Source organism: Nyctereutes procyonoides, unplaced genomic scaffold (genome assembly GCF_905146905.1).
Source record: "Nyctereutes procyonoides isolate TBG_1078 unplaced genomic scaffold, NYPRO_anot_genome, whole genome shotgun sequence".
Lineage (NCBI taxonomy): Eukaryota > Metazoa > Chordata > Mammalia > Carnivora > Canidae > Nyctereutes > Nyctereutes procyonoides.
The window spans coordinates 54,307,193-54,331,807 of NW_026575135.1; the positions used below are offsets into that span (position 1 = coordinate 54,307,193).

Consider the following 24,615-nt stretch of genomic DNA (forward strand, 5'->3'; position numbering starts at 1 on the left):
TAAACACTAACTCCCCATTCCTCCCTACCCTTAGTTCCTGGCATTCACCATTCAAAAAAATTTTCTTTTGTCTCTCTGAATTTGACTACTCTAGAAACCTCATCTAGGTGGAATCCTACAATATTTGTCCTTTTACGTGTAGCTTATTTCATTTAGCAGGTCTTCAAGGTCCATCCATGTCATAGCATGTATCAGGATTTTATCCCTTTTTGGGGTTGAATGATATTCCATTTTATGTATATGTCACATTTTGTTTTTCCACTTATCTGTTGATGGACATTTGGAGTGCTTTGACCTTTTAGCTTTTGCAAATAATGCTCATGTCTACATAGACATAAAAATACCCTGTTTGAGTTCCTCCTTTCAATTTTTTTGGGTATATACCCAGAAGTGGAATTGCTGAATGATATGGTAATTTTGCGATTAAGTTTTTCAGGACATTCCAAACTGTTTTTTACAGTGGCTGTTTCATTTTTACATTCTTAACAGAAATGCACAAGAATTCTCATTTCTCCACCTTCTTTCCAACAGTAATTTTCTGGTTTTTTAATTTTTTTAATTTTTTAATTTTTTATAATAGCCATCCTACTGGGTGTGAAGTATTGTCTCATTGTGCTTTTGATTTACATTTTCTGAATGGCTAGTGATACTATGTTTTTATGTGCTATTTGCCATGTGTCTGTACAAGTGTTTTGCCCATTTTTTATTTAGATTTTTTTGTTGTTGTTGATGTAAAGGAGTTCCTTATATATTCGATGTATTAATCCTGTACCACATGTGCTTGGCAGTATTTTTTCCCATTCCATGTGTGGCCTTTTCATTCTGTTGACAGTGTCCTTTGATACACAATAGTTTTTAATTTTATGTAGTCCAGTTTATCTCTTTTTTCTTTTGTTATCTGTACTTTTTGGTGTCATATCCAGGAAACCATTGCTAAATTCAATGTTTTTTCCTAAAAGTTTTATAGTTTTAATTAACTCTTTTGTGCAGGTGTTTGATTAATGTAGTGCATGTTTTGTTATTTCAGTTTTTCATGTTTGTAATTAGGCAAGTTAATTCATTCTTGAAAGATTTTTTTTTAAGCTTATGTTAAGCAACTATAGATAATGGAGCTTCTTGTTCCTCTTTTACGTACTCCCTTTAGTCTTTTATTTATTTTTTCTTTTTTTAGTCTTTGATTTTTAAAACTTTACTTCTGGAATCAGAAGAAGAGATACAAGTAGATCATAGAACAGTGAATTCTAACAGACTCCTCTGTAAATCTTAAAATTCAGACATTTTTAGATTGGTTATGATTTGGAGATTATCTCTTTTTTTAGTGACTTCTAATTGGACAAAAATGTTCACAATCTGACTCTGTTAAAATTTCTTATAGAAATGTGAGCATGAAGGAATAGCCAGTAGATTTCTCAAAGAGCTGAGTTGATACACTTTTTTAGATTTACTTGATAAAACAGAAAAAGATCTTTAATTAGTTTACATTTAATTAGCAAGGAGGTTAAATTGTGAATTTAATTATTTTTGTGTGTTTTTTTTTAATTAAAAAAAACATTTATTTTTAAGGTCTATAGAAGAAAGCTTTAATCTGTCAGATGAAAGCTGTGGCCCTAACCCAGGAATTGTGAGGAAAAAGAAGATTGCAATTGGGGTAATCTTTTCATTATCCAAAGATGAAGATGAAAATAACAAATTTAATGAATTCTTTTTTTCACATTTTCCTCTCTTTGAAAGCCACATGAACAAACTAAAGAGTGCAATAGAACAGGTAAGCACAGTCATGTTGTGGATTTATGTCTTTTATTTTCCTCTGAGTCTTACTTAGTCTCCTAGTTTAATATCATGTTTATTCATTTGGCAGAAAAATTAACAGCCACAGTGCAAGTACCCTGCAAAGTGTTCTGGAGATGGAAAATAGACTTCAGCTCTTTTTAAGGAGCTTACTACCTAATAAATGTTATAAAGTCATTCATCCATTCGTTCAATAAATGTCTGAGGGCCTATAATATGGCAAGCACTAATCTAGCAACTGAAGATAATGTGCAAAAAAAGCAGCATTCTGAATATCATGGGACAGCAAATGACTAAATGAATATATAAGGTTGGGCAGCCCGGGTGGCAAAGCGGTTTAGCGCCACCTTCCTCCCAGGGCGTGATCCTGGGGACCTGGGATCGAGTCCTACGTCAGGTTCCCCACATGGAGCCTGCTTCTCCCTCCGCCTGTGTCTCTGCCTCTCTCTCTGTCTCTCATGAATAAATTAATAAAATCTTAAAAGAATATATATATTTGTTTTATTTTTATTTTTATTTTTTGAGAGAGAACAAGTATGCATGCCAAACAGGGAAGGGGCAGAGGGAGAAGGAGAGAGAGAATCTTAAGCAGGCTCTATGTCCAGTGTAGTGCCCGAACTAAGGCTCTGTCTCCTGACCCTGAGGTCATTACCTCAGCCACAATCAAGAGTCAGACACTTAACCTATTAAGCCAACCAGGCGCCCCAAATATATGATTTTTGATTATAGTAAATGCTGTGGGGAAGAATAAAACAGATTTATAAGGAATGCTGAAGTTACTGCTAATATTTATTGTCTAGCCATGAAGGCTTCTGATAAAATGACGTTTGATACAGAATATGGAGGAAGTGAGCCACAACTATATGAGGGAAAAATTCTCCAGGTAGGGGCAAAGACCTTGTGTTAGGAATAACCCTGATGCTTGAGCAAAGTAAGGAAACCAAAGGGGCTGGGTTAGAAGTAACTTCAGATTATGTAAGGACTTTTAGGATACCATTGTAAGAGCACTAGCATTTACTCTTAAGAAAGATGGGAAATCATTGGAGAGTTTCAAGCAGAGGAATGACATTATTTATGAGGATCAGTCTTTCTGCTTGTGAAGAATAGATTTCTAGGGGTAAAGGTGGATGTTGTGGGAACCAATTAGGAGGCTGTGGTGTAGTGATTCAGTGAGAGATGGTGGCTACTCGAACCAACTTAGTGATGGAAGTGATGAGCAATGGTTAGATTGTGGATATGTTTTGAAAACAGAGCTAATGAGATTAGCTGATGGACTGAATTGGGGTGTATGAGAAAGAGAACAGTACAAGTAGGCTTGAAATTTTTCACTTGAGTATTAAGAAGGATAGAGTTGCCAGTACTGAAATGGGAAAGATTAAGATGGAATATGTTCGGTGGAGGAAAGTCTGGTGTTTGTTTGAAATGCCTCTTGGACATTGATAAGTGGGTTATGTGAGTCTAGAGTTTAGGGGAAAGGTCCAGATTAGGTATTCATCAGCATATTGATGGTATTAGAACCATGAAACTGAGAGAAGAAAGGAGAGGAGATCCTAGGCTTGATTTGTGGAGCATTTCAGCAGTTAAAATTAGAAGAGTTAAGGAAGAACTGCAGAGGGAAATGAGATTTGGCCATTCAAGTAAAAGGAAAAACAAGATAGGATACTTTTTTTAAGGGGAGCCAAGTGAAGGAAGCGTTTTAAGAAGGTAGGAGTGTTAAGTTGTGTCTCATGTTGCTGATAGTATATAAAATAAATTTATATACAAGAAAGAAAATTGTGAATATAAGATAGAACATAGAACAACTGAAAAAGGGGTGCATGTGTGGCTCAGTTGGTTAGTTAAGTGTCTGCCTTCTGCATAGATCATGATCCCAGAATCCTAGGATCGAGCCTTGTGTTGGAGCAGGGGGCCGCCTTCTCCCTCTCTCACTCCCCCTGCTTATGCTTGCTCTCTCTCTGTGTCAAGTAAATAAGTAAAATCTTAAAAAAAAAAAGAAAGAAAAGAAAAAAGATAAGCAAAGTTCATAGGAAAGGAAAATGACTTCCTTTTGAGAAGATGTTTCATTTGGACTGCATCTTAAAGGGGTATATAGGATTTTTTAAACACAAAGCTTTGAAAATTGGATATAGCAAGAAACTAGAAAAATTGATATACTTCCCACCCAAAAATAACTGTAACATTTTGCTGAAAGTCTTTCCAGGTCTTTTCCTTTGTATATTGTATTTTCACTTGATTGGAATTGTTTTGTGTCCATATTATTTTAATTATATGCCTATTTTAAAAAATTCATCATTGCAACATACCGATTTCTAGGGTCATTGTAAATTGTTCTTAAATATATTTGAGAGGATTTCCTCAAATCAGGTAACAGTTTTCCTATTAGGTCATTTTTACATTTTCACTATTATAGCTACGCTATAGTTAAGATCCTGGTGAATTTTCCATATTATTTTTTAGAAAAGATTCCCAGGAAGTTAATGAATCAGTGGGGTAAAATCTTAATCCCTTTGACAGTATATGGAAAGGAAAGGATACAAGAGGGGGGTAGTGGGTGGTATGGCTGGCAGAATTAATGGGAACCAGACTACAAAGAATCTAGAATGCTTGCCAGAAGTTTTGAGTTTGTTGTTAAAACTGTCTCCGAATTGTGGTTTAGGAAAACTAATATAGCAGTACATTTTTTAGAAGACAGTGGAATAGGAGGCTAGAGAGAGGAAGACCAATTTGGATGATCTAGAAAGCAGAGGATAAGTCAGCAGTGACTGAGGCTCATCCACCTCTAGAGAATACACTGATGTTTGTTATTCACATTAAATCCATCAGAGGACAAATAGATCATTAGCAATACGTTTTTACCAAACAAATGAGTGAAGGCCATTTTCACTTACTTTTTCAGAAGTTAGAACTTGTTGACGTTTTTCTTCAGTTGGCTGCTGTTCCTTTTTGTAATCTGATGTTGTCAAAGTCAATACACATAATGTTTAGCTGCCACTGAACTGACCTTTTGAGTTACGGGGAGAATTTTTTGAAATATTGTATAAGACTTGAAATATTCAGGCAATATAAAACTCATACTACTTTTTAAACGTTTTAATTCTTTGACATTTTATTTTATTTATTTTTTAAAAAGATTTTATTTATTCATGAGAGACACACAGAGAGAGAGGCAGAGACACAGGCAGAGGGAGAAGCAGGCTCCATGCAGGGAGCCCGATGCGGGACTCGATTCTGGGATTCTAGGATCATGCGCTGGGCCAAAGGCAGGCACTAAACCGCTGAGCCAGCCACCCAGGGATCCCCCCATCTTTGACATTTTATAACCTAAAAGCATATATTGCAGTACTTAGAGTTGTTTGGATATTTGTTCAATAAGTTTAACATCTCGTTTTTTATTATAGCTGAAAGATAAAGCTAAATGAATGAATACCTTTATATAAATAAATAGGACTTAATTTAAAAAGTTTTATAGCTGTTAATGATGAAATATAGTAAATACCAGACCACCCAAAGAAGTTTTCTTTTAGGGCCAGTTTTCACAGTTATCACTTATTTGTTGTTTTTGTTGTTGTTGTTTTAATCAGAATACATGGATTTTATTTCTGGGTGCCTTTATTTCTGGGTGCCTTTAAAATATTTTTAAGTACATAAGGAATACAGAAGTCCATTCTCTTTGAAAAAGTCTAAAAAACTACAAAGTTCTTTTTGACATTCATAATCCTAATCCTGATTCCCTTTTTTTCTGCCTAAACCAAGGCCTCTCAACCTTGGCTAAATATGTTTTTAGGAAAGCAAATATTATTAATAACTTGAGATATCTTTCCTTAGAATCCTTATGTTTTAGATTTTTAAAAATGTTTACTTGACAAGGCTTACTTGACTTAATCTGTGAAATACTGGAGGAAGCCATGAGCTGTTATTACTGAGATATCATTGTGTCTTGCTCTGTATGTGTAAAAAAAACAACAACAAAAAAAACAAAACAAAAAACCAAGTTTTATGTAACACAGAAACTCTCAACATCAGTTTATTTTTGTGTTGATATTGTCATTTGACAGTTACAGTAAGAGATTTAACATTTGAAAAATTTGGATTTTGTTATAATGGTTAATGATAAAAAATGCAAAAAAGAAAGCCACTATAAATATAATGTGCCGCCTTTATATGATGGTAGAATGTTGTAGAAAAAAAGTGACTTTGTCTTTCACTTTTTTTCTTCCTTTTTTTTTTTTTTTTTTTTTTTGTCTGTGATCATTGTAAGAGTTAACTATTTCTTTGCTTTCAAGGCTATGAAAATGAGCCGGAGATCAGCTGATGCCAGTCAGAGGAGTTTGGCATATAATCGAATAGTTGATGCCCTAAATGAATTCAGGTACATATTCTCTAGCTTTTCATGATTTAGACTTGTCTCCAGTGTGCACAGGAAGATTTATTTATTTTCTTTCGCTTACTCTAATAAAATTTAATTCTTAAAATTTCCTGTCCCATGGTCAAAAGAGGGTGTAATTCAGTAGACCACTTCTATGTTATTAAATATTGAATGTCCTAGGGACCCAGGCACATTTGAGATTCATCAGTGGTATGGTTTTTAGTACCAAACCATTACAGAAGCGAATATGACTAGAGGAGGTCTTGTTTCCCCAGAAACGTGCTTTGTCCTCTCTCTTGGGCTCCTAGAGACTGGTTAAGTGCACTAATTAAGGTTTATTATTACCGGTAGTTTATGTATCTCAATTTTTGGAAAAACGGGTTACGTATTTGTTTACTGACAACTGTGTGGTCACATATTGGGGCAGGGATCTTCCTGTTTGGTTTAAATGGATTATTATGTTTTGAAGTGAGAGCCTGCTTTAGTTTGTGCTGTTTGAGGATTATTACATTGAAACTTTAGGGATGTCATACACACATACACACATTCACACACATACTGACACACATACCTTTTGTTAATGGAGATAACTATGGAGTGGTGTATTTAGTAAATTTGAGAGAGAAAACTCATGTATGTTTTCAACTTTGCTTATTTTTTATTTTTGTTTTTCTTATACTGTGTTAAAAGTAAACCACAGTGAAAGTAAACCTGGTGTCTTTTTTACCTTCTCTAAAAACGAGAGACTTCATTGCCTCAACAATAGTCTATGTAATTTTTGAAATTGAGTTATAGGTAAGCATTAAATGGAAATTGCATGGTAAAGATAACCAATATGGAGTGTTCTGTCATGTTTTTAATTTATTTAAATTTAAAGAGTTTACTTTATAGCTGTTGTGTAATAGTCATCCACTGAACTAAATTATGGAGAAAGATGAAATTTACTGAAATTTACTAGTCCTTCATCTTTTATTTATAATTATTAGTATAAAAGGCATTAAAAGTAAGCTTAAAAATCTTCCATTTTTGTTCATTAAACTCATGTTTAGGGGAAATGTAAAGAAAAATAAGAGAAAAATTTCAACCTATATTCTCTTTTTTTTGTCTTGAAAGGAGGAAATAATTTATACAAATGAAAATTATATTGAAGCTGATATTTCTATTATTTTTATATGTTAGCATATTAACTTCAGGCCTTTCCTAAGTTACTGAATGAAGCATGCTAACAAATACTATAATAAAGTATTAACATTTTGTAGTTGTAAAGAAACCCCATATAACATTAACTGGAACATCTTAATCATTAACTATACAGTTCAATGGTGTTAAGTATGTATAGCAAAACTCTAGAACTTTTGCATCTTACAACACTGAAACTATATACACTAAACACTAATTCAGTAATATATTTTTAATCAATGTGTTTCTTTAGTTCATTGGCATCTTTGCTCCTTATATATGAACTATATGTAGAATTATTCATAATTTTATTTGTTCATACCTGTATCTTGAGAATTCAGATTATTATATTTGAGGTGCCATTTTTAATTAAATCAGAGCATTATAATGAATGTTTCTTATAGATGAAGTAAATGGAAAATAAAAATGTATTCCCTCAGCATTTCTAGAGGGAATTTAGAACATTTTTTTTAAGATTAATTTTTTTTAAAGAGAAATCACATGCATATGTGTATACACGCAGTTGGGAGGAGGGGCAGAGGGAGAGGGATAGAGAGAATTTCAAGCAGACTCTGTGCTGAGCACCGAGCCAGACACAGGGCTTGATCTCACCACTCTGATATCATGACCGGAGTCAAAATCAAGAGTCAGATACTTCACTGAGCAGGCCCAGGTGCCCCTAGATTAATTCTTAAAGTTAAGTAAGAGCCTACAAACTTTGTTCTTTCCTTTCAATGTTCTGTTGGTTATTCTGGGTCTTTCGCCTCTTCATATACAATTCAGAATAATTTTGTTGATATCTGCAAAGTAACTTGTTATTTTGATTGAGATTGTATTGAATTTCTAGATCGTATTGGGAAAAATTGGCATCTTAGTGACAGTGAGTCTTCTATCCATGAATATGAAATATCTCTCTGTTTATTTAGATATTCTTTGATTTCTTAGAGTTTTGTAGGCCCTTTAGATCTTGTACTTTTGAGAGGGAGAGGAGAGGGACAGAGGGAGAGAGAGAATCTTAAGCTCCACACCCAGTGCCTATCCTGATGTGGGGCTTGATCTCATGACCCTGAGATCATGACCTGAGCCAGTATCAAGAATTGGATGCTTAGGGATGCCTGGGTGGCTCAGTGGTTGAGTGTCTGCCTTTGGCTCAGGGCATGATCCCAGAGTCCTGGGATGGAGTCCGGCATCGGGCTTCCTGCATGGAGCTGCTTCTCCCCCTGTATGCATATCTCTGCCCCTCTCTCTGTGTCTCTCATGAATAAATAAATAAAATCTTCAAAAAAAAAGAAAATTGGATGCTTAACTGGCTGAACCAACCAGGCACCCCAGATCTTGTATATTTTAAAATATTAATACCTAAATATTTCAGGGTGGGGGATTTTTTGATATTTATCTTGGTTGGTGCTTCATAGGCTTCTTGAATCTTTGGTTTGTTTGCTGTTAATTATTTGTTCAAAATTCTCAGCCATTATCCTATATTTTATCTGTTTCTTTCTCTGTTCATTTGGTATTCCCATTATATGTATGGGAAATTGTAATTTTCCCACAATTCTTTGATATTCTGTTCCAATTTTTTTCATCCTTTATTCTCTTTGCTTTTTAATTTGGGAAATTCCCACTGACATATATTTAAGCTCAGTGATTTTTTCCCTCAGATGTGTTCTGTCTGCTGATGAGCCTGTGGAGGACATATTTCATTCCTGTTACAGTGTTTTTGGTTTCCAACATTCTCTTTGGAGTCAGAGTTTCCATCTCTTTGCTCTTTCATGTTATCTACTTTATTTATAAGAGCCATTTACATAATAATCATGATTATTTTCAGTTCCCTGATAATAACAAAATCTGTACATTAGATCTGAGTTTGATTCTGATGCTTTCTTTGTCTCTTCAGACTGTTTTTATTGTATTTTAGCAATTTTTTGTTGAAATGGTCTGGTGGTGAGAATGAGGGAGGAAGTGTTCTATAATTTTGTGATTAAATATTCTTTTTAGTGAGCTTAAATTCCAGGGTTTTGACCTTCAGAAGTGTTTCTTGGCCTTTATTTTGTTCTTCATGGATGAGTGAGGAAGGCTAGTAGCAATTGGAGTTGTCTAATTGCCCGTTTCTTAGGTCAGACAAGACTGGTTTATATGGACTTGGACCCTTGGAGAGTAGATGTTTGTTTTGGAGGATGCCCTAGGTGCACTTAAGAATTGTTATGCTTCCTCTATCTGAAACACAAAAGGATGTTTCTTTGATCTTCATTATGGAAATCTGATGGCATGGCCTGATTCTGAAAATGTGGCAGTCTTCCTAAGACTGACACCCAAGGAGTTTTTTAATCACTCAGTGGTAGTTCATATTCATTGTGACACCAATTAGTCAATTGCTATTTAAGCATTCCTACCAGTTATTGGCCCTAGAAGCATCTGCTTCAGGAAAGGTGGTCTCAACTGTGATTGTTGTTTAGTTTTCAGGGTGAGGATTTATCCTCTGACCTAAATTTTGTGAAAAGTCATTGATTTTCAATTTGTTCAGCCTTTTTCTTGTGAGGATTAAAGTGATGACTTCCAAGCTCTTTACTCAGATATTTTTTAATCAATATTTTATGTAAAAACATGCTGAATAGAAATATAATTGCAAAACCTCATTTGGTTAATACTCAAATTGATTTAGTTAAAACTCAAATTGAATTTATTTGGAACTTAAATTACATTAAAAACCTCTGATTAAAAAAGAAAATATGGTGGCTTAGCTAATAACTAGACAAACGTAACAAGAACTGTTTCCCAAACTCCTAGATTTCAAATCAGTAGGTCTAGAGCCTAGCATTTTTATTTCACAGTGTCTTTGGGAATTACTTGTTGAAACTGTTTTCAAGGAGAAAAATGACCAAATCTCTACCACTACAATGCTAGTTATATTTGCAGTCCTGCAGCTGTACAACCCTGAGAGAGGATGTCAGAGTTAAGTTTGAGAATATTTTTACTTTGAAATAAAGAGGTTCTGGGCTTGGAAATTCTTGAGAGAGAATGGGAGAAGTTCTTATGCTTTATTGAAACCAAGACATGTTGAACCTAATACCATAATTTAAAACATTATTAGCTGGGTATAATGGTTATTTATGTATTTCCCATGGTTTACGACAGTTTTGACCTTCATACATTCTCTTGTAGCCCAGTCATTTCTATTTACATAGTTGGAAAATTTTACTTTACATGATTTGGAAAAAAGAATTCTAGAGTGATTTCTCTGAGAAACCTATAAAATATGCCTTTGTCATGGATATAAGTGGTTTTTGAAAAGTATGAAAAGTTTTCATCTTTCGAATTTCTAAATGTAATCTGTAGTTGCTTTAAAGTTCAACCAAGGATTCTTAAGAGTTCTGCTTTTCCTGAAGTGGATAATAAAACTTTAAGAGAAATGTGTTATGAAAAAAAAAAAAAAAGAAAATGTGTTATGAATGATTGGGTATTTTGTTAATAATTCTTAAAAGTTTTATTCAAATCGTTCTGTTGAGTTTAGACTGTAATTATTACAAATATATGTTTGAACAATTCTTTTTGCTTACATGTCTAAAAGAATCTTCCTGTATTCTGAGTTTCACATTTTGCAGTATTACAAAGCAGCGAGTCTTTGCCCTTGTACTTGGAACAGTTATTTACATTAATGGATTGATAGTTTCTTCTACAGTCACTAGCTTTGTGGAAAAAGGCCAAGAGTCCCTATTTGAGGTCTGTGGAAACTGTCATTATAGACCTAGCTGAAGTTATCAGAATAGTAAAGATTATCAGAAAATTAATTCCTAATAGAATGCTGATCTTGCTCTTAGGTTATAAAGTGTTTTTTTTTAATTTTACTTATTTATTCATAGAGACACAGAGAGAGAGAGAGAGAGAGAGGGAGAGAGGGAGAGAGGGAGAGAGAGGGCCAGAGACACAGGCAGAGGGAGAAGCAGGCTCCATACAAGGAGCCAGACTTAGGACTCGATCCTCGGTCTCCAGGATCACGCCCTGGGCTGAAGGCGGCACTAAACCGCTGAGCCACCCAGGCTGCCCCAGTTATAAAGTTTTTATTGAAAAGAATTTTGAATACCTAGGAGTTAATTGGTTTGTTATTAGAGAATATATATGGCCTAGCATTAGAATTTTAGTATTGCCTAGAATTTACAATATGTATGAGTCATAGAATCATTGAAAATGCATGTCATGTTTGTGTACCTTTTCTTTTTTGTTAGATTCTTTTTTTTTAAATTTTATTTATTTATTCATAAGATACACAGAGAGAGAGGCAGAGGGACAGAGGTAAAGGGAGAAGCAGGCTTCCTGCGGGGAACCTGAAGTGGGACTCGATCTCGGGACCCCAGGATCACACCCTGGGCTGAAGGCAGGCTCTCAATTGCTGAGCCACCCAGGCGTCCCTTTTTATTAGTTTCTTTCACTTCAGTGATTGTACAAATATGAAAGGCCTATGTAAGTCAGTTAAACATTCTTACAAATTCTTAAGAATACTTTATAAGGGGCGCATGAGTGGCTCAGGTGGTTATCTGACTTCAGGTCATGATATCAGGGTCTTGGGATCCGGCTCCGTGTTAAGCTCCACGCTTAGCAGGAAGTCTGCTTCTCCCGTGCCTCCTGCTTCCCCCTCAAATAAATAAATAAAACGTAAAGTACTTTATAAACTTTTAAATTTTTATTAAGAAGTTTGTCAGAAGTACTTTTTTTAAGAAGTACTTTAATATATATGTTTAATTTTCATTATGTATAGATTATTTGTGAATTCACGTACTTGCTGAAATTTATTTATAGCCTCATATGCTCACAGTGCTTTTATGATCAGTTGTAACATGTGCAAACCTTAGCTGTGATGTAGCTAAGCAAAGTCATTGATTTTCAATTTGTTCAGCCTTTTTCTTGTGAGGATTAAAGTGATGACTTCCAAGCTCTTTACAAGTCAGCTGGAATTGGATGTTCAGTGAAAAATTTGAGTAGCATGATAACATTCCTCGATGAGGAAATGTTAGACATTGATTTGCCTTTTTGTTTCAGCTCTTATTCTGTAAACACATACCCTACTTGACATCTTTTTAGAGGCAGGGTTTTGTGGTTTGTCTTTTTTTTTTTTTTTTTTTTGGCATTTTGTGCTTTTTGTTAGTGATTTTGCTGTCAAAAATCACCCCCATCGCACACCTGGGTGGCTCAGTGGTTGTCTATCTTTGGCTTGGGTTGTGGTCTCAGTGTCCTGGAATCAAGTCCTATATCAGGCTGCCCACGGGGGGCCTGTTTCTCCTACTGCCTGTATCTGCCTCTCTTTCTGTGGTTCTCATGAATAAATGAGTAAAGGCTTTTTTAAAAAACATAAGTAAAAATAAAAGAATCCCCAGTGATTTGGCAGTATACTGCTGAAATGCTATAATATTCCTAAGTACAAGCAAGCCATAATGTGCCCTCAGAGAAAATACATGTAAGGTTCATGCAGGCACGAGTCATAGTGCTATTGGCTATGAAGTCAGTGTTAATGAATCAGTAGTGTAGTAAATAAGGTGTCTTTAAACAGAAACTCATATAAAACAAGGTTATGTATTGAAAGGTTGACAAAAATGTTGATGAGAGACTCACAGGAACCTAACCATAGGTTAGGAACCCTAGGAACCCTAGGAACAGTGATTCAGTGTTTGCTAATTCTTTGTTTGCATCAGCTTTGTAGAACCTTACTGTAAATAATGAGAATCTGTCATACTTAATTTTTAAATTATTATTAAAAATTAGCAATTGGATCATTTTTAAAGTATGTGATTATCTGAGACCAGATGAATAAATGAGTTTGGGGTAGTTGAGAGGAGGAAGGAAATGATTCACATGCATGCAGAAACCATGAAACCTAGAGCAACAGGAAGCATGTTTAATTAGGAGCCATCTGGCAAAGATGAGGTTTTTGGACTCTAACTTCATGCATATCAAAGAAAACTAAATCAGGTCCACTGTTCTCTTCCAACTAAAGGAATCTTTCATTCTTTAGGGTCAGTCAGGAACAATAAAGGGTCAGATGACTAAAAATTCATACTTACCATGAATTAGGGAATAATCATTAGGGGAGAAGAGAGCCCTGTTAGTTCTATATTGCTAATGACAACGTAAAATTGTATATGATGAGAAGCATTATTGTATAATTAATTTCTTTACCTTCTTTGCATTTGATACACTCTGAGGTCATATACATAGCCTTAGACACCAAAACTCTAAAGCTAATGTCTTCAGTGGACCATTATACTAATGATAGTGAATTGTCTCTGACCCATGACACATGAACTTGTAGTAGTCACAAATATACTTAAGAAATTCATGAAAAACTAATTGATCAGCTCATTCATTCATGTATATGGTGTTTCTTTTAATCCGAAAAGTACATTTAAATACATGGTTAAGAAACAAAACGTGCCAAGAAATCTAATAACGAAAAAGAAATGAACTCCATCCTATCACTCTTGTCCCTGTTCTTATTTCCCAAGAATATTGTTTTAACTCTTACCTATTTCTTTTGTTATGTATCTACACATTATTAAGCAGTATACTTAATGCAGCTATTTCTTGATTTATCAATTTTGGAGCAAATTTATCTCCTGCCGTGAGTTTATACCTGCCCATTGGTCCTTGAACTTTAGTATAGCTCTAGCACTAGCTTGTCTTTCAGTTCTGGTAAATTTTCTGCTTTCTCTGATTCTCTGTTTTTCTCTGTCTTCTCTCTCTTGAATTCTTTTTGTTAGTAACTGGCATTTCTTGACTGATCTTTTGTCTCTTTCATGTTTCCCTTTTCCTGAATGTATTGTTTACTATTTTCTCTGGAGTCATTTTGTATATTTGTGTGTTTCTGTTTTTCTCTTTGTGTGCCTCTGTCCTTGAAGGCTTTTCCTCTATATCAGTATTATGGGTTGCCTATCCATAGTTGAGGGCAAAGCACTAAAATACAGGTTGGGAGTTCCGTGCATAATTAGGCACAAACTGGAGAACTTCACTTAGTGCTTAAAACTCACTTAGAACTTCGCTTTCCTAAAGTGAAGGACAATGTTTCTTAATCTGTTTTCATGATCACTTCTTGAAAGGTCATATTTAAGACATTTTTTTTCCTCCTCATTGCTGTCCCTTCTTCCCATAACATTTTAAAGCCACAACATTTATTGTATATGTTTATGTATTGTGAAAGATTCAAATACCAGAAAGGGTTTGGGCAATGTTACTTCTTTGGACTAGTCAGTTACTACATCTGCTTTTCTGTCTATAGTCATTCTTTGGGAAAATAGGGTATAGAAGAGGGTCACCAACCATTTACAGATCTTGAATTAGTCTCCCAGTTTATAGTCCTGTTTAACTACTGCCCTCAACTTTTCCAGACCCTTGTGAGTCCTGGGCCTCTTCTTCAGATTGCCTCCTTTATGTATGTATTTTTTTATGTATGTATGTATGTATGTATGTATGTATGTATGTATGTATTTAGGTATGTCCCCTACCTTGAACACTATAAACCCATATGTTTATCTACCTTAGCACTTCACTTAACATTCCTCTCTATGCTTTGGGTTGCAGAATTTTATTAAGTCTATAATTTAAATTTTAAGTAAGATTATTCTCCATTTTTATTTGTTATAGTAATTTGTTTTCAAATCCTTCACTGATGTTCATTTGAAACATCAGAACTGAAAGGTATAACACTGGTTCTTGCTTTTCCATCTTATCTGGACATGTTTAATAGGCTTTAGCTTTAGCATTTTCACGTATTCCTAGTTGATATTCAGATCACACCTTCCTCTGTAAATTCCTTTACGTCTTTCCATTTATTTTAAATAAATTTAAATAAAAATTCCATTTTATTTTAAAGTTCTCAACTGTGATATTATGTCCTACCAAGAACTTTTTAATGTCATCTGTGTTTGTCACTTTTCTCCTTTATATTGTGTTCATACTGGGTCAAGGTTCAATAAAACATGTACAGGCAAAAGAATTCTTTTCCTTTTTTGGATTCTAGGTGTTAGAGAATTATGCTGAAGTAGGTATTAGAGCTTGCAGAGATCTCAGAGAACTTCTAGAGCTATACTTTCTAATATAGTAGCCATTGGCCACATGTGAGTACTTAATTTAAATAAAAATAAATAAAATTTAAAATTGAATTCATCAAACGGACCACATTTCATGTTCATAGATGGCTAGGGGATGCCATCTTGGATAGTGTAGATAGAGAGTATTCCCATCTTTGCCAGAAGTTTTGTCATATAGCACTGTTCTAGAGAGTAGAAAGAACAGCACCATTCTGTATCTTCCAAGAGATCAGCTAGTTTCTTAAGCCTCAACTTTGTAGGAGTTGCTTAATCTAGTGAGTGTATGGCACTTGGCTGAATAGATATTAATTAGAAGGAAAATGATTGATATCTTAAAGATATCCTTGAAGCCTTAAGGAGAGAATGCAAGTCATGGGACTAGCTATTGTCTAAGTAAATGCAAGAGACAGCCAGGAAATCATCATCATAATTGTGCAATAATGCTCTCTTGTGTTGATTCAAAGAAAAATTTCAGGAGGTTGAAAGTCATAAAATACAGTATGCAGATTTAGTATACTCATCATCCTTTAGAACTTTACTAAAGAGTCTCAACATAGTCAACAAAATGATGCTGATAAACTATTGTTTTGAGTGAGTATATGGATAAGCTATTATCTAATTCAGAATATTTTTCTTTTCTAGGTTGTTGATAATTTGCATTATACTTAAGTATGTCATACCTTAGAAATGTAGAGCAGGAAAGGCTTTAGAAATTATCCAGTCCTATGCTTTCATTTTACAGGTGGAGGAAGCTGATGCTTAAAATAGGGAAGTGGGCAGCCCGGGTTGCTCAGCGGTTTAGCACCGCCTTCAGCCCAGGGTCTGATCCTGGAGACCCTGGATCAAGTCCCACAACGGGCTCCCTGCATGGAGCCTGCTTCCTCTGCCTGTATCTCTACCTCTCTGTGTGTGTGTGTCTCTCATGAATAAATAAAATCTTTAAAAAATAAAAATAAAAAATAAAATAGGGAGGTAATTTACCCCAGGGCACACAATCTTTGAGAGTAGAGCCAGCACCAGAAGCAACATATTTTGAGTTCATGTGCAGACTATTTCCTGTGTCCAGACAAGGAATGACTTGATTCAGTGTGTCCTTTTGAAAGCTTGAATAATCTACCTGTGAGGCCCAAGCTGGTAACATAAAATTTAAGAGTATGTAATTCTGGGAACTATGAATTTAATAATGTGTTTTCCTCTTTTTAGAACAACAATTTGTAATCTTTACACAATGCCACGAATTGGAGAGCCTGTCTGGCTTACAATGATGTCGGGGACTCCAGAAAAGAACCAGCTTTGTCATCGTTTCATGAAGGAGTTCACTTTTCTAATGGAAAATGCTTCCAAAAATCAGTATGGCTTTCTCTCTCTTTATATCTTAGATATATTATTATTTATTATAACTTGATATCTAGATTGTGATCAAACCCAATTATAAAAGCTAAATAATCAACTGTTTTCTTTGGAATTATTTTATATTATTAATAACCAAAACAGAATTCTGAAGGATGTTTAAGAGAAAGGGCATGGAAGAAGGCCACAGAAAATAGTAAAATGAATGAAATGAATGAAAAACAGCCAAAAGGTCTTTATGTGTTAAGTTAAAATTCCTGACAACTTATAGAACTCAGCCTTCCCATTTTTTGAATTGTTTCTACTTACACAGTTTCATTCTATAGAAAATGAGTAAAAAAAAAAAAAAAAAAAAAAAAGTGCCAGGACTTCAATGATACATATTTAATGTGATATTTTATCATACTGTTACTTGTAACCATTTATCAAATTCCTAGAATCTAGATGAGTAATTTAGATGTTTTCTCCTTTTTGATGGTAGACAAAGCTTGCTAAATACTTTCCTTCAATTTCCCGTTCAGTAATTTGGGAATGTATAGACCTATTAGTTGACTCATTAATTTTTCAGATTAAACACTGAAGAGAAACCAGTTTTTCAAGTAAAATGTTATTTTTGTTTCATAATTATGATCAGATATAGCTCTGTGTGAACACTTTTTATTTTAAAGATTCCTTTTTAACTCTCACCCAACTGCAAACTTCATTTTCCATCCAGCTGATATGCCTGTCTTATATTCTTTCCTTCCCTTCCCTCTTCCCTCTTCCCTCTTCCCTCTTCCCTCTTCCCTCTTCCCTCTTCCCTCTTCCCTCTTCCCTCTTCCCTCTTCCCCCTTTCCTTTCCTTTCCTTTCCTTTCCTTTCCTTTCCTTTCCTTTCCTTTCCTTTCCTTTCCTTTCCTTTCCTTTCCTTTCCTTTCCTTTCCTTTCCTTTCCTTTCCTTTTTCCTTTCCTTTCCTCTCCTCTCCTCTCCTCTCCTCTCCTCTCCTCTCCTCTCCTCTCCTCTCCTCTCCTCTCCTCTCCTCTCCTCTCCTCTCCTCTCCTCTCCTTTCCTTTCCTTTCTTTTTTTAATGCTCTTTGGCCACATGAGAGTATGTACTCTCTTTGCTCTATTCTGTTGCTGCATTTTACATTAGGTTTATTGAAGACAGACTAGAATCTGATAGGATGTGTTTTGTTTTCAGATTCCTGCCAGCACTCATTACTGCAGTTCTGACCAATCATCTTGCCTGGGTTCCAACGGTCATGCCAAATGGACAGCCACCTATAAAAATATTTTTAGAAAAGCATTCCTCTCAGAGTGTTGACATGTTAGCAAAAACTCATCCTTATAACCCACTTTGGGCACAACTAGGTATGTAGTCTGAAAACCCTTACATTATGCATGGCACTTAGACTTTTCTATAACTATGTGGATTATTTTATAGCAAAAACATAAATAAAATGTTTTATTTTGCCTCCTCCATTTTTTTTAAAGATTTATTTATTTATTTTTTAATGAGAGACACAGAAAGAAAGGCAGAGAGATAGGCAGAGGGAGAAGCAGGCTCCCCGCTGGGAGCCTGATGTAGGACTCTATTCCAGGACCCCAGGATCACATCCTGAGCCAAAGGCAGACCAGTGAGCCATCCAGGTGCCCCTTTCTCCATTCTAAAGCACTTCTTCTTTCCTTGTCCTTTTCATGTCTGCTGAATTGTAAAATCTCCATCTTAAGTCTAATACCAATTTCTTATAGCTACAGAACTTGAATTAGAGCAAGAGAAGCAGGATCATGACTGGTTTTCTTAAAACATCAGTCTTCAGGGTGTTTTATATTATGCACTTTGCCTAGAAAGAATGAATCAAAGTTACCTATGATAGCTAGAATAAATTTGGTTAACTGAGAAGCAGTCATTGAGGTTTCTGTGTGCCACTTCTGTTTGTTGAGTAATTTTGGAAAATGTTTCCCTAGTGTGAGACCCCATTAAATAAATGGGTAACCAAGGAGAGAGGGGTAGTTTATAAGTTGACAATCATTAAGAAGGCATTATAGCATGGTGCTTAAAAGTTTAGGATGTAAGTCAGGCAGACCACATATGGGTCACAGTCTGTTTATAAATTAGGGATAATTGTATATATAGTACATACCTCATAAAGTTGTGACAGTTAAATGAGAAAATACTTGTAAAGTGCTTAGAACAGTGTCTGGTAAATGTGACTGCTATTATTCCTACTCTTACTCTATTGCTGTTAGGTCATGGAGGAGGAGTCCAAAGAGAACATTTTGATGACTTGATAGAAACTCCCCTTAGGTTGTGCTGATGAGTGAGCTTGCCAGGCAGGTTGTCATGTAGCTTATTCATGTAACTTCCCTCCCTTTCTCTTTCTCTGCTTTCTCCATCCTTCCTTTACTTTCTGCTACTTAATCGAGGAGTAACTGACACATAGCAAACACATATATAAAGTATACAATTTTGTAAGTATTAATATTTATGTCAAGACATAAATACCTCTGAAACCATCACCAAAATCAAGGTGGTAAACATTCTCATCAGTTCCAAAAGTTTCTTCATGCCCTTCTATAATCCCTCCTTCCTGTTCTCCTCACTCTGCCTGTTCATGTTCCACTGCTCCCACATACACAGCCAGCCACTGGGTGGCTCAGTAGGTTAAGTGTCTGCCTTTGGCTCAGGTCATGATCTTGGAGTTCTGGGATTGAGCCTCTTGTTGGGCTCCCTGCTTAGCACAGAATCTGCTTTTCCCTCTCCCTTTGCCCCTGCCTTCCTGCTCATATGCATCTGTGCATGCTCTCTCTCTTTCTCTCTCTCAAATAAATAAAAATCTTAAAAAAAAGTAGTTTATTACTGATGGTAATAAATATGAGGACAATAATGATAATTCAAAAAGGAACTGTAAGAGAAATGGTAAAATTAATGAAATTTCAGTTAGGGAAGCTTACTTTTGCCCAAGGGAGGATGCTTAAGTCGGAAGACTTGGACTGACAGAGAATCAGAGGAGAAGGCAAGTATGTAGCATGAGGAAAGGTGCCTAGGTGTTAAAAGTGCTGAGTAGATTCAGTGTTCCAGTTTAAGTAGTCTGCTTTATGTGGGACTTTTTGCAAATAATGGTGAAAAGTGTAATTATAAGAAGATAAACCTGGAAAAATAAAGTGGAACCAGTCAGGAAAGACTCACTTGCCATGACAAGGCAGTTCAGTTTATTTGTTAATTCATGAGAACCTTAGCAGTAGTTTTGAACAGTGACATGACAGCAATAGAGCCATTTTATTAATCAGAGAAGAATTGTCATAATACTGTTTATAGCATATATTTTACCTGAGATCTTTTTATGTTTGTTCCTTTAAAAAGTGTAGGAGTTATGCTTTAAAGTATGTATACAGACAATTTAACTAAAAATTAGATTTAAATTCATGATGTATTCTCTGTTTTAAGAGTACTTTGGCGCACCTATTTCTTCATCTGATTTAAGCTATAGCGTAAATACAGAAATTACATTGATAACTCTTAGGTCCCCCCCCCCCTTCTTTTGTAATGGCTGTTTGCACCTGGTGTGGATACAGAAGTGAAAATGAATCATGTGGCTGAATGTGTTGCCCTTTCTCTTCCTCTTAGGATAGATCTCACTCTTCCTTTCCTTTGTGGTTTTTTATAAGTACGCAATCCTTTAGGAAATAGAAGGGGACTTGGACTTTTAAAAACATGGGAGCTAGTTTGGGGTCCTGGGTAGAGCAACAACAGTTAAGCTTTAGGGATGTGATTCACATCAAGAAAGGTTAGGTGTGTGATGTGACTACTCCAGTTCTGCTCCATTCTACCATAACCCCCTTTTCTCCTTGCCCCCCAGTAGATATGCTTTCTCTTCTCTGCATAGAATCCTTCTGAGCATAATCCTTTAGATAGTACTTTTCTGCCCCAGTGAAGTGCTCTGCATGAGGCCTGGCACAGAGAATGTTCTTGGTCAATGTGACTTTCACAATTGTTTCTTCAGTTGAGATTTCAGAACCACAGGAGCTGTTTAAAGAGGAAACTAGAAAGTCCCTCTATTCACTTTTCTCTTTGGTTAACACCATTTATCTGATCTTATCCTCCTGAATTGTCCTCATCTTATCCTCCTGAATTATCACCTATTAAAGAACTAAGAGTAAAACCTGAACTAGCAATCTTGCTATAAGAGTAGGTATCTGATCACTGAAATAGCCTGCTTGGCTACATGAGGAGAGGATGTGTCCATTAACTGTTTTTCCATTGCAGGGGACTTGTATGGCGCTATTGGTTCTCCTGTACGACTAGCAAGGACTGTGGTGGTTGGCAAACGACAAGACATGGTCCAGAGGCTGCTTTATTTTCTTACTTATTTTATAAGATGTTCTGAACTTCAAGAAACCCATCTTTTAGAAAATGGAGAAGATGAAGCCATCGTTATGCCAGGCACAGTAATTACTACAACTTTAGAGAAAGGTGAAATAGAAGAATCTGAGTATGTGCTTATCACAATGCATAGAAACAAAAGCAGTTTGCTTTTTAAAGACCCAGAAGAAACAAGGACTCCTAACTGTAACTGTAAATATTGCAGTCGTCCACTCCTTGGGCAAAATATAGAGAATGTTTCACAACAAGAGAGAGAAGATATTCAAAACAGCTCTAAGGAGCTGCTAGGAATTTCAGATGAGTGTCAAATGATTTCTCCCTCTGACTGCCAAGATGAAAATGCTGTTGATGTTAAACAGTTCAGAGATAAATTAAGAACTTGCCTTGACACTAAGTTAGAGACAGTTGTTTGCACAGGATCTGCTCCAGTAGACAAATGTGCCTTGTCAAAATCAGGCTTAGAGCCAGCAGAGGAAACATGGCATAGTGAGGAATTGCTGAGTTCAGGTAATCACACAGGCAAAGTGTTGAGATCCACAGGAATGGTTGTGGAAAAAAAACCTCCAGATAAGCTTGTGACTGCTGCGTTTTCTTGTGAAGCATCACAGACAAAGGTAACCTTCCTGATTGGAGATTCTATGTCACCTGACTCAGATACTGAACTCAGGAGTCAGGCTGTAGTGGATCAGATTACCAGGCACCACACCAAACCACTGAAGGAAGGAGGGGCTAATGATCAGCAGCATCAAGAAACTAAACAAACAACTGTTAAGGACCAATCCGGAGAGTCTGATATACCAAACATGATTTCTGGAGAGACTTGTGAACTTCCCTGTTGGAATCATTCAGATCCAGAAAGCATGAGCTTATTTGATGAATATTTTAATGATGATTCAATTGAAACCAGGACTATTGATGATATTATTGCAGTTAAAACAAGTACAGACATGAAGGAACACTGCTGTATGTTAGAATTTTCAAAAGGATTGTGTACAAAAAATAGCCAACAGAACAGTGAATTTTGTAAATGTGTAGAAAAAGTTCACCAGGATTCATGTAAAACCTGCTTTCCTCAGCAGGACCAAAGAGATACACTCTCCATTCTTGTCCCCCATGGGGATAAAGAGAGTTCAGAGAAAAAAATTGCTGTAGGAAGTGAATGGGACATTCCAAGAAATGAAAGTTCAGATAGTGCCCTTGGGGATAGTGAAAGTGAAGATACAGGTCATGATATGACTAGACAAGTAAGCAGTTACTATGGAGGAGAGCAAGAAGATTGGGCAGAAGAGGATGAGATACCTTTTCCTGGGTAAGTAGAAGTTTTAACTTTAATAGACCCTGTATAAACATGTACCATTCTTCTGTTTAGATGGTCTCTGGAGGTTGGTGATAACTAATAAGAAAGAAGAAATTATTGTTCTGGACAGATTCTCTTCTATTACTGTGTGCTCTTAACGATAAAAAACTTAAAAGTTAAGCTCCATAGGCACCCCAGAAAGGCTCTGTGAAGGCATTAAAGAAAAGTATGTATGTAGGAAATTCCTTACTGCTTAGGAGTTCTCAGATCATTTAGGAGTGAATTTGCCCCCAGGTATGGACCTGTGCTGAGCTCAACAACTAGAGAAAGGTAATCACGCAGAAGGTGGGAAATGGCTGTTAGAAGTGAATTTGGCCAAGACTAAAAGGAAAACAGGAAATATATATACTCTAGGTCAAGTAGAAGATTCATATGAGAAATGTTATATTCCAAGCTTTGGGTTTGTGATGTATTTAATATTTAACTACTTTGTTTTGGATGATGGTTTTCATTTTCTGATTGTATTAAGAATATAATACATACACAAGGGATAGCATTCTTTTCTTTTTTAAAGATTTTATTTATTCATGAGAGACACAGAGAGGGGGAGAGAGAGAGGCAGAGACACAGGCAGAGGGAGAAGCAGACTCCATGCAGGGAGCCCGATGTCTTCAGGATCAGGCCTTGGGCTGAAGGCAGCGCTAAACGGCTTAGCCACCGGGGCTGCCCAGAGATCGCATTATTTTTTTTTTTTATAAATTAATTTTTATTGGTGTTCAATTTACCAACATACAGAATAACACCCAGTGCTCATCCCGTCAAGTGTACCCCTCAGTGCCCGTCACCCATTCACCCCCACCCCCCGCCCTCCTCCCCCTCCACCACCCCTAGTTCATTTCCCAGAGTTAGAAGTCTTTATGTTCTGTCTCCCTTTCTGATATTTCTCACACATTTCTTCTCCCTTCCCTTATATTCCCTTTCACTATTATTCATATTCCCCAAATGAATGAGGACATACACTGTTTGTCCTTCTCCGGTTACTGTGGCCAAGTTCAAAAAGGGTGTTGCCTGAGTTCTCCTCTGGGATTTTGATGGAATCTTGTCTCACATTTAGATCTTTCATCTATTTTGAGTTTATCTTTGTGTATGGTGCAAGAGAGTGGTCCAGTTTCATTCTTCTGCATGTGGATGTCCAATTTTCCCAGCACCATTTATTGAAGAGAGTGTCTTTCTTCCAGTGGATCGTCTTTCCTCCTTTATCGTATATTAGTTGACCATAAAGTTCAGGGTCCACTTCTGGGTTCTCTGTTCTGTTCCATTGATCTATGTGTCTGTTTTTGTGCCAGTACCACACTGTCTTGATGATCACAGCTTTGTAGTACAACCTGAAATCTGGCATTGTGATGCCCCCAGATATGGTTTTCTTTTTTAAAATTCCCCTGGCTGTTTGGGGTCTTTTCTGATTCCACACAAATCTTAAAATAATTTGTTCTAAGTCTCTGAAGAAAGTCCATGGTATTTTGATAGGGATTGCATTATACGTGTAAATTGCCCTGGGTAACATTGACATTTTCACAATATTAATTCTGCCAATCCATGTGCATGGAATATTTTTCCATCTCTTTGTGTCTTCCTCAATTTCTTTCAGAAGTGTTCTATAGTTTTTAGGGTATATTTTGAGAACCATTTGAATGGTAAATGGTTCTCCAACCTTTTATTTTCAGGTTGTAGGTGTCCTTCTGTCTAAAATGAGTCTCTTGTAGACAGCAAATAGATGGGTCCTGCTTTTTTATCCAGTCTGAAACCCTGCGCCTTTTGATGGGGTCATTAAGCCCGTTCACGTTCAGAGTTACTATTGACAGATATGAGTTTAGTGTCATCATGATATCTATTTAGTCCTTGTTTTTGTGGATTGTTCCACTGAACTTCTTCTTAAAGGGGAGTTTTAAGAGTCCCCCTTAAAATTTCTTGCAGAGCTGGTTTGGAGGTCACATATTCTTTCAGTTCCTGCCTATCTTGGAAGCTCTTTATCTGTCCTTCCATTTTGAATGAGAGCCTTGCTGGATAAAGTATTCTTGGTTGCATGTTCTTCTCATTTAGGACCCTGAATATGTCCTGCCAGCCCTTTCTGGCCTGCCAGGTCTCTGTGGAGAGGTCTGCTGTTACCCTAATATTCCTCCCCATGAAAGTCAGGGACTTCT

At 36.1% G+C, this 24,615-nt stretch overlaps 1 protein-coding gene across 5 annotated transcripts in view; it reads left to right on the forward strand.

The window, feature by feature from the left end:
* The window catches only part of FNIP1 (folliculin interacting protein 1), a 156,743-nt gene that overhangs the window by 110,358 nt on the left and 21,770 nt on the right, over positions 1-24,615 (forward strand). For all 5 annotated transcript variants that reach the window (XM_055301423.1, XM_055301424.1, XM_055301425.1 and 2 more), the window contains 5 exons: positions 1,564-1,765; positions 6,072-6,157; positions 16,609-16,755; positions 17,935-18,104; positions 21,001-22,426. In XM_055301423.1, coding sequence (XP_055157398.1) covers positions 1,564-1,765; positions 6,072-6,157; positions 16,609-16,755; positions 17,935-18,104; positions 21,001-22,426 — 2,031 coding nt within the window. The remainder of the gene's footprint in view (positions 1-1,563; positions 1,766-6,071; positions 6,158-16,608; positions 16,756-17,934; positions 18,105-21,000; positions 22,427-24,615) is intronic.